The sequence below is a fragment of the Phoenix dactylifera genome, chromosome 5, assembly GCF_051530095.1.
Source record: "Phoenix dactylifera cultivar Ajwa chromosome 5, Ajwa_hap1_PhDact_Kaust_v1.1, whole genome shotgun sequence".
In the NCBI taxonomy this organism is placed as follows: domain Eukaryota; kingdom Viridiplantae; phylum Streptophyta; class Magnoliopsida; order Arecales; family Arecaceae; genus Phoenix; species Phoenix dactylifera.
The window spans coordinates 31,047,455-31,059,243 of record NC_143194.1 but is presented as its reverse complement, the minus strand read 5'-3'; the positions used below and the strand labels follow the sequence as shown (position 1 = coordinate 31,059,243).

Genomic DNA, 11,789 nt, shown 5'->3' with positions numbered 1-11,789 from the left:
CCCATGTGAATTACACCAACCATGTCGAATCTGACCAATCATCTCCTGCCACGTCCGATGGGTGGGTCGCGAAGGCGGTCTGTTTTCTTTTTAGAAAGAAAACCATCGACACTGTTCCTAGTCCTTTTGGAAACGGCTCCGCGGTCGCATCTGGAAAAGCTGAAAGCTTCGCTGGCGGCTAGGCGGCCGTGGACGCCGGTCACACGTTGAGATGTGAGGACACGTGCACCCATCTAAGATCAGCCAATCTACCAACCGCTCAGATTTGTCACCGTCGATTAATTGCTCCATAATAAATCCCACTTTGGTTTTTTTTTTGGTCTAACGAATGGGCTTAGACTTAATTGATACAAAATTAACTCCATGAGTTCGCTCCCAAGGAGTAAACAAGGATAATTAAGGACATATTTATCATGGGTGCATGAAAACCCCCCGCCAGACGGTGATCGAGGAGTACCAATCAGACGGTCCTGATTGAAGGGCGTGTGCTGGACTCATCTTTTTAAATGCCACGCGGCTGGCGGAGAGTCTCCGCTTCCGGGCTCGCTCTCGTCTCCACCTCGACGTCAGGTCCCAGGATCGCTTCTAGATCTCCCGCCGCTCACCGGTCGGGCGCGCGTTATATCGCTCTTCGCGGCTTAAACGCTGCGTGTGAACCCGGTGTGCATGTAAGAGGAGAGAGCCTCAGGCTCCCAGGACTCCTCTCGGACGCTCCGTGCGCTAGCGCCGGCCATCGATCCCGGGCGCACGTTTGCACTGGGCGGTAGAAGTGGAAAGAAGAGTCCAGATTCGAGACTGCGAGATCTCTCATGTTCATCTTGAGGTACCTGAAATCTTCTTTTATTTTAATTTTTCAATTATTTTTTGAAGTTCATTTATGAGAAGAGATCCAAGTAGAGAGATCTCTGATTTTTCTGCTTTTTTTTTTGGATCTTTTTGGGGGTGGGGTCGGGTGGGGTGGGGGTGGTTTGGACTGATTTCTCTGGAAGTGATTAGATCTCTGAAAGGAGTGGTGGCAGCGAATCGGGATGAGGTGGAAGTTTAACTCTTCGGTCCACAAGCGGATGCAATCTAGGGAGCTTGCTGGCGCCATGGATCGAGATGACGAGAGTCCAGGTGGCTCCTTTTCTTGTGTTTCTGGCTGTTTGCAGGCATATTTCGTGTGTATTTGGTTAAGATTAGGTTTCCGTTACATTGGTTTTGGAATGGTATATGGATCGATTGCTTCGATTTGTATATTAGTGATTTTAGATTCTGAAGTGCGTTTCTGGTGCCAGTTCGATTGTCGAATTCTACTGGGCAAGAGATTGGCGGTCCCTCGTGGAAACACTCTTTGCCGCATGTGTGCGTGGCGACCATCTCGTCTTTCTTGTTTGGCTACCACCTCGGGTGTGTTTAGTTTACATTCTTCACTGCAATCTCTTTTATAATGTTTGGAAGTGGGATGACAAGTATAAAGTTGCGAACTTTGTTTGGAATTCATGGCAGTGTTGTTAATGAACCTCTTGAAAGCATTTCTATGGATCTTGGTTTTGCTGGGAATGCTTTGGCAGAAGGTATTGACTGTTGGAATAGAGCTTTTGATTTTAAGTTACTTTGATTTGCTTGTGATTTCTGAGTACAATGCGTATCTGATTTGGTGTTCGATGCAGGGCTCGTGGTGAGCATGTGTTTGGGTGGTGCACTTATTGGGAGTTTATTTAGTGGGTCGATTGCAGATGGGATTGGGCGGTGCAGGGCTTTCCAGTTGGCTGCGTTGCCTATGATCGCTGGAGCTTGTATAAGGTAATGTATCCAGATTGCGAAATTTACTGGGCTTTCATCTTTGTTTAACTCATTTGGTTTTTGCAGCATGTCAAATGTCAGAATTGTTTAGTTCTTAGAGTTTTCCTTTTTAAAAAAATCATTCTTCCTTTCAGATAGCCTTCTTTGTTGGAGGTGATGTATTTTCATTTTTGTTTAAGTGAACCTTATTCTATAAATTTGCATTTGCAGTGCTTCGGCGACCAGTTTGGAGGGTATGCTTCTTGGTAGGTTCTTGGTTGGAACAGGGATGGGTGTAGGTCCGCCTGTAGCTTCTCTCTATGTAACAGAGGTACATCAGAATTCTGCATCAAATATTTTGATTGCTCGACAGTATCCTTTAGTTCATATTATTATGTAGTCCTGACCTTTATTTGTTTCCTCATCTGCTATCCTGTTCAGGTTTCTCCTTCTTCTGTGAGGGGTACCTATGGTAGTTTCTTTCAGATCGCAACATGTCTTGGACTATTAGCAACTCTCTTTATTGGCATCCCAGTGAAAGAAATCGTGGGATGGTAAGAGACGTAATGAGATTTAAACAATTCCTTCAGTAGCTATTCTTTGCGCCTTTTGTCATCAAAATTCTCTGCTTTATGCTGAATATCTGCTTTGTGCTGGTAGGTGGCGAGTGTGCTTTTGGGTATCTGCTGCTCCTGCTGCTTTACTTGCTCTCTGCATGGAATTCTGTGCTGAAAGTCCACACTGGCTCTATAAGGTCTTCTCTTTCACAAATGATAGTTAATTTTATTGAGATTACTGTAGAGTTGGCATATGCACAACATTCACTAGTTATGTGTTAATATATGATGGTCGAATTAATGTACGGTGGATTTTCTTTGAGTTAAGATGAGGTAACTAAAGTAATCTGCTGTAGTTGTTTTGGAAAAAGATGGTGCTGGAAATTTCACATATATATTCATGTTTAAACTTAGCAATTCAAGCTGAAACATTATCGACTCAATTTGCAACATTTATTGGAAGTTCGGGTTTTCAATCAATTATTTTATTTTCTTATGGAGACTTATTTCCCTTATTTTGGAAATAAACTAAACTAGTTTTATTTACTTGTCAAATGAAAATTGTTGTGAGTGGTTATTCATGTATCACAGCGTGGAAGAATTGGTGAAGCAGAAGTTGAATTCGAGAGACTTTTAGGAGGACCTCATGTCAAATCAGCAATGGCAGAATTAGCACGTTCAGACAAAGGGGATGATGCAGAAGGTGTTAAGTATTCAGAATTGTTCTATGGTCGCCATTTTCGAGGCAAGCATCCCAATTAGCATTCCTTTTCTTGCATCATGGTTTTCTTGCATGCTGCCCTGTTGTCATAATTTTAAAAGTTCTACATGGAAGTTTTGTTCATTGCAAGTCCCTTTTCTTTTCCTACAGTTGTTTTTATTGGAACTACGCTGTTTGCTTTACAACAGTTATCAGGCATAAATTCTGTATTCTATTTCTCTTCGACCGTTTTTAAAAGCGCGGGGGTGCCCTCAGACATTGCCAATATATGTGTGGGGTTTGCTAATTTATCAGGTGAGAGGGACTATCTCAAATGTTAGTACCATAATCTGGAATTAATAATAATTGTTTGTCATTTCATTGTTTTCAGGTTCAATTGTTGCAACACTTTTGATGGACAAACTAGGAAGGAAGGTTCTACTGTTAGGGAGCTTTCTAGGCATGGTAAACTGTTTGGCGAAAATTCTACTGTTGGCAAACTCTGTACATTTACACTGATAACATCTAATATCTCTGCTGATGCAGGCTGCAGCAATGGGTCTGCAGGCCGGTGCAGCAAATTTTCATCACCTAGGTTCTGGGACGTTGTATCTCTCTGTTGGTGGAATGTTGTTGTAAGTTCTAGGCACCTATCTTATTTGGATTCTTGTGTGCTACTTAGAAAATCGACATCTCAAATTTGGTGTCAGCATCTTGTTGCTCGATCTGAAGCCTATTTAGTTGGATTATTTGCATGACCAATTTAAGTATTGTAGAACTACACTTTTTTCTCTTCATCGGTAGAACCTTGTACGTTGTATTAGATTCACATTGTCATGAAAAATTATCGTAAGCGTACATCTTGGATATTTGTTGATGATTTAGTCAAATGATCTAAATATTCCATTGTATTGACTATGACTAAAAGCTTCAGCTTTATTGCATTGTGTCCTTTGGATATATCTTGCATTTAGTTGGATTATTTCTCTTTTGCAAGTTGAATTTGCTCCAACCCTTGGTAGGGTTTAGCGATCTTATTTGGCTCCTGTTGCATCTTCTTGCTATTCTTAAAATCCTATTTGTCATCCCACCATACATGGTGTCTAGTCATTTTGCCTCTTCAGGCTGGTCCACTACCTATTAGCGTGCCTCTTCCATCCTTTGTTGGTCAAAGGGTACATTTCTTCTGCTTATCTCTCTGTAAAGCTCCCAAATCCCGATCCCCACCCCAAGTCACTCTATAGCCCCTTAACTTCTGACTTCTATTTTGAGTTTGGGATTTTCTTGTCTTCCATGCTGAGGACTAGTCTTTCCATGATCCATCTGTGGGACATCTTGATTTTGTCATTCCATGTGGCTCTCTAGTTTGACTCTAAGGTTTGATTTCCTTCTTGGCTTGTCGCTTCTTCGTGTTTCTTTGCTGCTATGCCATTTCTTAGAGTTGCTAATTATTCAAGGGCAAACTTCACCCTCGTGGTTGCACTGAGTGTATAGATATATGCATAGCAGCCTTCCTCACTTTTGGCTTGGGATCTTTGTAGCTTTGACCCTAGTTGCTCCATGCATGCTAGCATCTCATGCATCCGATTTCTTTAAGCATGCCTTGAGACCTACCGATCTTCCTTACCATGCCTGACGTACACTGGTTCACATAGACTATTTGCAAATTTCCAGCATAGTCCACATGCAACTTGGTGCTATTGTGTGATATAGATCTCCTAGTTTTCTATTTTGCTGGTTGACTTTGGTATCTAGCTTGTATTATTGACAGTCAGCTTCTTCAACTAGTTCATCATCAGCTTGGTGGGTCAGTCAGCCATGATAGTGTGTGATCATCACTTAAAAGATTCACTGAATCATTCACAATACTACCAGAGGCTTTCTTGCTCAGCTTGATCTTCTCTTATGTCTTCTATCTAGCCTTTATCATGGTGAGCCTCTTCTATGGCTATTAATCTGGTTTTTTTGTAGCTTCTAGTAGCATCTTAAATCTAGTACAAGGTTCTCACCACGATTATACTGTTTGAATTTCAACTTATCATCAAGATAAGTATTTCCCATGTTGTGATGTTACATTAATGGTTGGGTACGCGCAAGCATCTTGTCAAGAATGTGCCCTTAGTGCTTGTTTAGCCGCATTAATAATACCTCTAATAATGTTTATTGGAACTTCGGTACACCTATCATAAACTTTATGGTCATTTCTTTAGTGGCAAATTCACATTTGATCTGTGAACCAGCTTGATTAGAAAAGTAGAGGAATTTTATTTTTATTTTTTGTGTACATGTGTGTGTTTTTTCTTTTCTTTTTTTTTTTTGGGGGGGGGGGGGGTCATAGATGGTAACATAGTAATCTATTAAATTAGTAATACATCAAATATGATTGGTATGTTGTTGTGATTTCTATTCTTCAGTCCTCCTGTTAATTGTATGTTGCTAGTATCTATGGATTCTGTACATGCACCCGGTTATGCAGTATTGTTACTCAGAGCATGAATCCTTTGTAGATGTCTATATTCTGGCTTAGTGTCATATGGGTGCATTGTTCCTGGCACTTGCTTTGCAAGTTTTAACTCCACAATGGGTTCTCTGGTATTGCCAATAAACCCTTGCATCAATGATGTTGTGTCTGTCATTGATCCGAAAAGAAAACAGGAGTTGAATTATCATTAATTAGATATATGAAGCAACCCTGGGATTCCGGATTTCAGTTAGATTTTGCATGATTTTACTTGAAGAGTAGTTTCATAGAAATGAACAGAGGGATACTTATAGAAGCTTTGCATCAAGCTAACTACGTATTTTCTTGCAGATTTGTCTTGGCATTTTCGTTAGGAGCTGGCCCTGTTCCTGGTCTTCTTTTGCCTGAAATCTTTCCCAACAGGATTCGGGCAAAGGCTATGGCTTTATGCATGTCTGTGCATTGGGTAAGTACTCATTGTCGTATCTTACCTTTTCAAATGGTGTCACGAAGGGATAAGCAGAGAAACTTGTGCAAAATCTGTATATCTGCTCAATCAAGTCATTGAGAAATGTGGTAAAACATAAACTGCATAGAGTTGTCCCCAGTTAGTTTTATCGACTTTGCCCAGTTTCAGTGTGTTGAAGAATGTACTGCTATTGATAAGAAGTTGATGACGATGTTGTTAATGTAGAAGTTGCTTGTGCTGGGGATTGTTACCATTGTTATTTGTCATGTTTGCTTGTTGAACGCTATAGTCAAATTAAGGGATGTCATCACTCGATTTATTTTCATTCTTGCTGGGTTGATAGTACTGTGAAACTGAAGAATGTCTTCCTGACTTTGAATTTTCCAGGTGGTGAATTTTTTTGTTGGTCTTCTATTCTTGCAATTGTTGGAGCAACTGGGACCACAGGTTTTGTACTCAATATTTGCAACCTTTTGCTTGATAGCAGCAATATTTGTGCGGAGGAATGTTGTGGAAACAAAAGGCAAGTCACTTCAGGAAATCGAAATATCACTCCTACAACCTGAGGAAAGGTACCATCTTGAAGATCTACATATTTTCAGTGTTTTACCTATTTTCACAGTATTGGTGGTGCTGAAGTAATTTAAAAATGAAAAGAAAAGAAAAAAGAGGAACATTGAGAAAACTTGAAAAGAAACAGGGTAAAATGGTTGGACTTGCTTTTCTAATATATCATACCCATGCATGACATATTTAGAATCCAGTATTAAGAAATTCAGATGCATAATTATTTACTTCATTGCGTGGTTTTCGATTGCAACTTACTCTGCAGCTTTTGACTCAACTGGAGAGAGGAGTTACCATTACTTGTTTGCCACGGAAGCAGAAATTTTATTGTAGGCAGAGATCCTCTATGAACATCTTGTAGAAGGAGGCCAGACCTGTCCGTTATATCTAAAAACAATACCTAAAGGGATTGACACTATCCCTTGGATCGAATGTTGTTATGCACAATTTTGATGGTCATACAAGTGAATTTGGGGTCATACTACCAATAAATCATTCTGTCGGGTTAAAACACTGAAATGGAATTTGTCGAATTGCTTGAATGGTCTGATTGGTATTATGTACCAGAAGCAAACCATCTGGTTCTTGAAAATTGTGTAGTTTAAAAAATAATCTTTGCTACATTCTCGAAAGGATTGCATGCGCCTGTGAATTTTATTTCTTCCATATTTTGTATTTTGACAGCCTGATAACCTTTTTTTTCCCCCTCCTTTTTCCCAGGTGAAGACATGCAAAATGTTAAAATCCCATCCGTCCACTTGCATACTATTGCAGCTGTCATCTGGGAGCTTATTCAATTTGCTGGTGTTATAGAAAGTATGATAAATGCATAAGATACATGTAGCAAGAGTAATTAGTGTGAAGGAAACTAGTAGCTGTTAACATAAAAGAGATGAGTTCCGTTCAGGAAGCTTTATGTCGTTCTGGTGTAGTTCCTCCCAGTTTTTTCTTCTATATTATTGTTGGGTCGAGGTGCCATGATATTTGTATTAATTTCCGTGGAACGGTTCCTTTGTGTTCTGAATTAAGTGCTGCGGTTGGTGGTTGTGTTACTATAGCTTTATCTGTTTTCGGTTGCTCTTCGACTCTTGATCGAACTCTGTTATCAATTCACTTTCTGGTCAGTAGAATAAATAATGGAGCAGGGACAGAAATAGGAAATCTTGAGACTGCTCTGATGCTTTGTGACAAGTTGCCCTTTGTGGGTGAGGCTGTGTCTGTGATCTAGTGGTTTATATCCTTTAAAATCTGCATGCAATGACTTCATCGTAAATAATTTGACTTCATCGATTGATTGAGTTGGCTCAAAATAATTTGGTGGCTACATGGTTAATAACCTCTTATTATATTTGCATGATTTGGGCGGTCAATTCTGATTATGATACTCCAGTTTCAAAAAGTTGGTGATAGTGATTAATTAGCGGCGAGTCTAAGCTAATGCTTGCATTTGATCTTTGTAGGAAAGAAAATTGTTGAGTCGAGGATTATGGTGATCAAACAATGCTGCCCATCAAGTAGAAGATGGTTTTCTTTACTTTTAAGAAGAAAAAGAGGGCTGGTTACAGGGTAGGGGATATACCAGATATTGTATTGTTGTGGGTGACTCACAGAAAGTGTTCCTTCTTTCTTGTGGTGGTTGCCTATCCCAGTGTCTTGGCATTTGGGTGAGGCGCCCTAGACTCTGACCAACCATATAGCGTATCTAACTGAACCCAACGCTTTGTGCATCAATACAGTAAGCAGACTGCTTGCTAGTTTGGCATGTTATAAAAAAAATGGATGCAGCACACAAAGGTTAGGTAAAGCTTGTGGGATTTGGGCCATCAATGAGATGCTGCATTACGTGCCAGTCTCTGATTGCCAGGATTAGGAATCGTTTGGCAATTGCTTTGGACTATTTAGCAATAATCTTATGTACGGAGGTTAAGGCACTAAACTAAAGTCTTTGATAGTTAAAGAGTGCTAGCTTATAAAATTTTGAAAGTTGTATGAAGCATGGTTTGCTGTACCAGTCTGAATCGGACGATACGAGATGTATTGTACCATACCAATTCGGTACCGGCGCCCAGTATAGATGGCATACCAATACTCGGTATGCCAAAAAGATCCATGCCTTATCGTACCGATATAGAGCTAGTATGGAATTCGGTACCGAGACAGCAAATCTTGACATCAAGTGATGTGGAGTCGAATCCTCACTTGATTCAGAGAGTTTAGTGATATTGGAGAAAGGGCTGGTTCTATTAACCAAGCCCATGCCTTACCGTCTCTTTCTATCTCGCCTTCCATTGTATTCTATTGTCTAAGAGCTTCTAAAACTATCGGCGCAGTTTCTTCTGTGATGTTATTTATCATGTATGGTAGTGATATTACCGGATCCTACATATAAAATGGATTCTCAAAACCATGTCATGGTTGCAGAGAAAGCCTGGCAGGCCGTTGAATACTGAACCACTGAACCCCACTTCAGGAGACCGAGATGGAACCATTTTCACCTTTGGAAAACATACTGTATCCTAGATTCAAGTGGCAATAAATTGGCAATTGTAGATCAACGTATTCAAGTCAGCTTCTCATGGAGGCTTTCGTAACTTCAAACGATTCCAACTTCTCCCGGAATAAGATACATTCAGCTCAAGTTTTTCGATGACTGATACTTCATTGATAAATTTACAGCTTGGTCCATTTTCTCTCTCTTTTTTTTCTTCCAAAAAACCATTACTTAGGCAAATAAAGTACCTCCTAAGGCTTGTACTTACGGGTATTCATCATCAAAGTCTTCAAAAATCGAATATTAATAATTACAAGTTCATGTTCTGAAGAGAGTTTAGTTTTGGTGTTACATCAGCACCTCAATTCACGTACCATTTTGAATGGATATATAATACCTAAAATTCACTCTCAGGCAAAGTTATAATTGCTATTACGGAAGGACAACTTTATGAATGACCATCAGCATCATTATACAAGCAAGTTTTCTTGGAAATGGAGTTGCTGTGGAGCACAAACCTAAAAGCATCTAAAGATGGATTGGATTGAGTCGATTTATATATATAAAGAGTTATTTTGACCACTTTTTTTCCATGAACCCTCTACGAACTGGTGCCAGTGCCACACGCAAGCTACTTTCGGCATAAAAAAAAAAACAAAAGCAATGCCATTGGAGCCACGAGGCATTAAAATAAAAAGTGAATGATGACGCATTGACTTGAATAGACCCTTTATTTCCGTTCTTATCACCTTTTGGGGTTGATTGCACCTGCCTCAACAGCTAACCTGGGCTGTCTTTTGCGCCCAGATTTCTGGGGCACCTGAATTCCAAGTGCTCCTTGTCATCAGATTTGAGTCACAACCTATCACTCGGCATCAACAATTATCTGTCCATCTGATTTCTAGAAACTCAACCTCTAGTATTCCCAAATCATAGTACGCTCATCTTAGCCTTTTGCTTGGGTGTGGTATCATAAGCTGCTTTCTTACACTTATCAAAAATTGTGGAGCCACTCCCTTTTTCTCTACATTATCTCAAGTTTCTGTGTATTCGATGCGAGTCATAACTTGTGTTTGCTTCTTTTGTGCTCTCTCTTTAAATTATTTGGATACTTGATCGGACCCATTGTAGGAATTCCTAATGCATCAACAACAACTCCACCCTTTGCTTGATTTCCATCGTCCACGTGATATGATGATAAATATATAGCAAGGGACCTCCATGTTCATAGTAACTTTAAATATGGTACATGCTTGCGAAACAGTGAAACTAAACTCACTTTATTTAGTGGCTTGCTAATTATTAACTGCATAATATTGGTTGCAGAAATATTGATCGTATGTTCACAGCTAATCTATCTTGTATATTTTTTGAATATATATAAACACGGCGAATTATAATTGATTTCGACTTGTCTAGCTCTACTACTATCAAAGAATCATATTACATCAAATATCACCACAAAAATTTATACTTAATTTTCACCTGGGATGTCTCCTCATATCACTCTTTCCCCTACGTGCATGGAAGCCTCAATGTCAACCGGCCAGCCGATACGTACGTCATTCCATCAACGGTAACAGCTTATAATTTGCTGAGATTTTACAGCAAGTGTATTACAACACAAACACACACCAGAGAAAAAAAAAAAACAAGAAGAAAACCATGAACCCAGCTTACGTATATATTAATTCCAGAAGTCCTGTTCCAAGTCCGTTAGTGAGCTCATTCCACAAAGGGAGAATAGTTAGTCCACATGACGTTGGTCATAAACTTCTTTTGGTACGTAGGACGTATTACGTACGTTCCCGGTTCGAAGGTTTCAGCAATGGGAACAGTGAAACCTAGGAGCAGCTTCTCAAACAATTTGGCCACGAAAATCTTCACTCGGTCGTCTTTCATGTCCATCTTTTTAAATGTACCAGCTCTTCTCGGAACGTATCAGTTTTTTTGCAAACTTGTAAGCTGATGGAGTGGAGCAAACCTTCCATTAGATGGAGCCTGGAGGGCATTGTCATCACAAAGGTGATACAACGTGGACGTTGAATTAGCTAGTGAGCTTGCCGAACCTTTTAATCTGTTTCACGTACGTACATGCATGTATACATAAATATTTATGATATTCCTGTCAGAGGTGTTTCTTTCAATTCAGTCTTTTGAAAGGAAAATATCATTATCTCAGTAAAATTAGAAGATTTTCAGAAACATAATAATTTTCGGATTTCAGTATGGCATAACAGTGGTTATTTGCAGCTGCTGGTAACATTTGATAGGTACCAAAACAATATCAAAAATGCCTTTTTTTCTATTGTTTGCTCTTTGGTTGAAGCTTGTCACAGAACAACAAAAGTCAGTTAGCTTCTGAGTTGTGCCATAAAAAAACCCAGCTTTTCACAAGATGCCGATACTATTAAATCAACAATACAATTCATGTTACATGCATGATACAAAACCAAATAAATATTAAAGGTTTTTTTCCTCCTTTTTCTGCACTTTGAGATGTATCTTATTACTATGGGCGTAAGTAATTACAAGCCTTTGATTTTTATCAAATCCGCCTTCTAAATTAATATCAATTAACTGCATCACAAATCACCTTTTGTTCCATGCTGTGTTTTAATTGGAAGTATTCGATACAATTCCAACTTATGCATGTATAAAATTCTATCGGCGCTTTGCTTAAAGAATGATTCAGATTGTAGAACAAGCAAAAAATTTTCTTTTGCATCTTCCACATAAATATCATCAATAGTATTCTTTCACAAGATGTGGACACATGC

The 11,789-nt window shown here is 39.4% G+C and overlaps 1 protein-coding gene across 4 annotated transcripts; it reads left to right on the top strand.

The window, feature by feature from the left end:
- Positions 1 to 529: 529 nt before the first annotated feature.
- LOC103702561 (putative plastidic glucose transporter 2) lies at positions 530 to 7,575 on the top strand. Of its 4 annotated transcripts, XR_015987352.2 has the most exons (16): positions 530 to 823; positions 997 to 1,116; positions 1,278 to 1,389; positions 1,489 to 1,556; positions 1,653 to 1,785; positions 1,996 to 2,095; positions 2,206 to 2,318; positions 2,425 to 2,518; positions 2,913 to 3,066; positions 3,193 to 3,336; positions 3,413 to 3,486; positions 3,568 to 3,656; positions 4,793 to 4,952; positions 5,834 to 5,948; positions 6,339 to 6,523; positions 7,239 to 7,575. XR_015987352.2 is itself a non-coding variant. In XM_008785044.6 (15 exons), exons 2-15 carry the CDS (start codon positions 1,029 to 1,031, stop codon positions 7,240 to 7,242), a joined length of 1,473 nt encoding a protein of 490 aa, XP_008783266.1. In that variant the 5' UTR covers positions 531 to 823; positions 997 to 1,028; the 3' UTR covers positions 7,243 to 7,575. The 4 variants fall into 4 exon arrangements, 3 of the variants coding, with proteins under 3 accessions (XP_008783266.1, XP_008783267.1, XP_088578453.1); XM_008785044.6 differs by lacking the exon at positions 4,793 to 4,952 and having other exon boundaries at positions 531 to 823; XM_008785045.6 differs by lacking the exon at positions 4,793 to 4,952 and having other exon boundaries at positions 531 to 823; positions 990 to 1,116.
- The last annotated feature ends 4,214 nt before the right edge of the window (positions 7,576 to 11,789 follow it).

Bases quoted from the DNA above. Each gene is read 5' to 3' on its own strand.
- LOC103702561 (XM_008785044.6), top strand. From the start codon at position 1,029: ATGAGGTGGAAGTTTAACTCTTCGGTCCACAAGCGGATGCAATCTAGG. The intron at 2,096-2,205 runs GTACATCAGAAT...TATCCTGTTCAG, and splicing joins CTTCTCTCTATGTAACAGAG to GTTTCTCCTTCTTCTGTGAG. The intron at 3,067-3,192 runs GCAAGCATCCCA...CTTTTCCTACAG, and splicing joins CTATGGTCGCCATTTTCGAG to TTGTTTTTATTGGAACTACG.